The sequence below is a fragment of the Crocuta crocuta genome, unplaced genomic scaffold (genome assembly GCF_008692635.1).
Source record: "Crocuta crocuta isolate KB4526 unplaced genomic scaffold, BGI_CrCroc_1.0 scaffold179, whole genome shotgun sequence".
Classification (NCBI taxonomy): domain Eukaryota; kingdom Metazoa; phylum Chordata; class Mammalia; order Carnivora; family Hyaenidae; genus Crocuta; species Crocuta crocuta.
In genome coordinates, this window is record NW_027551568.1 from 9481981 (window position 1) to 9484209 (window position 2229).

Here is a 2229-nt window from a genome sequence, read left to right on the forward strand (position 1 = left end):
CAGGGATATTTACATTGAATGCAAAAATAACCGTTATTTGAATACAAACAACTGAAAAGTGCTACAAGTTTTAACCTCCTTTAAAAAAATAAAAAGAAATACAGGAAAGTTTCTGCGAAGGGCTGCTGGGTTTGCTCTCTCCCGGTTGGGGTGGGGGGTTCCCAGGAAGCTCCCCAGTTGGCCGCGGCCCTGGACTTCAGAGAGGAAAGATTCCAGGGGAGTCTCTGCCCTGCCCTGTGCTCAGAGGCTCCCGTCTTTACATTCAGCACCCAATAGGGCATCCCCACCAGAGCTCTGACGTGGAGAGGCGTGGGGCAGAGGGCCCCAAAACCAAATCTTTCAGGGTTCACATCAACCCCATGGCTTGGGGCTCCTTGGGGCTGCCAGGGTTCCGCACCTCTTTAATACAAATGCAATTTCCAAAAAAAAAAAAAAATAGATATGTAGATACACATAGATTGGTAGCATGGATACCATGAACTATTGTGGCCTAGCGCACGAAGCTCCCGGCTAGCCTGAAATTCCGGGCATTCAGGCTATGTGGTCTCCAGGAGTTCTTTCCGCTCCAGGGAAACATGGTCTCCTGGCACAGACAATCCACATCCAACTCTGTAGTGATAATAAATAACGTCCAAGAGTTTCCAGGCAGGCGACAGGGGAGCCAGGCCCCTAGGGCTTAGGGTGCCTCTGTTCCGTTTAGAAAAAGCGCCCTCTCTGGACAGACTCGGTCCCGCGGCCAGGGCGCCCTCCTGGAAGTTTGAGCCCGGGCTGGATTTCATCCTGCACGTGCCCCCTCGGCGGGGCGCCCTCGTGCAGAGCGCGCAACCTGCACAGCCGTCCGCGGTCGTCCGGAGCTGGGGCGCGGGGATCGGCTCACTGGGTGCCCGCGGCGGCTGCACACGTGGAGAGCGCCCAGCCGGGGAGGCAGTAGTAAGGGTAGTAGTAGGAGGGCTGGAGCGGCAGCAGCGAGGGCGGCCGCAGCACCTCGCCGGGCAAGTACTGTCTCTGGTCGTCGCGGACGAGCACTTTCACCGCCACCTTCTTGGCGGCGGGCGCAGAGGCCAGCAGGTCGGCGGCCATCTGCCGGCGCTTGGTCTTGTAGCGACGGTTCTGGAACCAGATCTTCACCTGCGTCTCGGTGAGCTTCAGCGACGCGGCCAGGTCGGCGCGCTCCGGCCCGGACAGGTAGCGCTGGTGGTTGAAGCGGCGCTCCAGCTCGAAGACCTGCGCGTGCGAGAAGGCGGCCCGCGAGCGTTTCTTGCGCGGCTTGGGCGCCGCGGGCTCCTCCTCCTCCTCCGCGCCGCCCGCCGGGCCGCCGCTGCCGCCTCTGCCGCACAGCGCGGGGACGCGTGCGCTTCCGGGGCCAACGGCGTCGTCCTCGGCCCTCGGGCTGCGGTCGCCTGCGGATCCCAGTGGGGACAGAAACAACAGACGGTCAGCGCCGCCGAGGAGCGAGGTCGGGCCTCTACCGTGGGGCTGGGGTGGGGTACGGAAGTGCACTTTGATCCCCAAAGAGCTCTCGGGGAGGGTCTCGGGGAAACTGGTCTCGGAGCCCTGTCCCATAGCTTCTTGCATTTAGGCCTGTCCTGCGAGGGAAACGGGACTCAGCCGCTGTTATCAACGCTGTATGGCCAACATCAAGCTTCCTGCCCTCTCTGGGCTCCGGGCTCCCCTCAGGATCGTGGGGCCCTGGGGCCTGAGCATCCTCACACGTCTCCTCCGTTCTCGGCGCTGAGCTCTGGGGTTCTAGAATGCTCCCCTCACTGGGTTCCCCTGCCTCCACAGACTCACGCGCACACACACTCACAGTTGCGCACACGCGTCCACGGCACACAGGGGGAAGGTGGGGGACCCGAATCCCGGGGACATAAGTATCCGGGATCTAACCCCCGACCCACCGGGATTGTGCGCGGGCCCCGGCAACAGTCTGCCCCAAAGCCTTGGTGGGCTTCTCTCTCTCTCTTTCATTGCAAGAAAAGGAGGGGAGGGCTAGGGACTGAGGGTGAAGTGTAGGAGGTGCCCCTGCTTGGAGTCCTTGCACCCCAATCTGACGCCAGCTCCTCAGCCTCTTCCTGCATCTGCCCCCAGCACCCTAGCAGAGAGGTCCGGAGCTCTGGTCTCTGACAAGCACTTTACTTGGAGCCAGCGTGAGGCCTACAGCGGCTTCCGGCCGACCGGGGTAGGAACGGGGGTCTTCCCGAGCCCTAGCTGAGGCTGTGCCTCTCCCTG

At 61.8% G+C, this 2229-nt stretch overlaps 1 protein-coding gene across 1 annotated transcript; it reads right to left on the reverse strand.

Moving 5' to 3' along the window:
• Nucleotides 1-33: 33 nt before the first annotated feature.
• On the reverse strand, nucleotides 34-1575 carry NKX3-2 (NK3 homeobox 2). The gene has a single exon (XM_077750390.1). The coding sequence runs from the start codon at nucleotides 1573-1575 to the stop codon at nucleotides 874-876; it is 702 nt and encodes a 233-aa protein (XP_077606516.1). The 3' UTR covers nucleotides 34-873.
• Nucleotides 1576-2229: the final 654 nt, after the last annotated feature.

Excerpts from the sequence above, each read along its gene's own strand:
- NKX3-2 (XM_077750390.1), bottom strand. The coding sequence starts at position 1,575 with ATGCAAGAAGCTATGGGACAGGGCTCCGAGACCAGTTTCCCCGAGACC.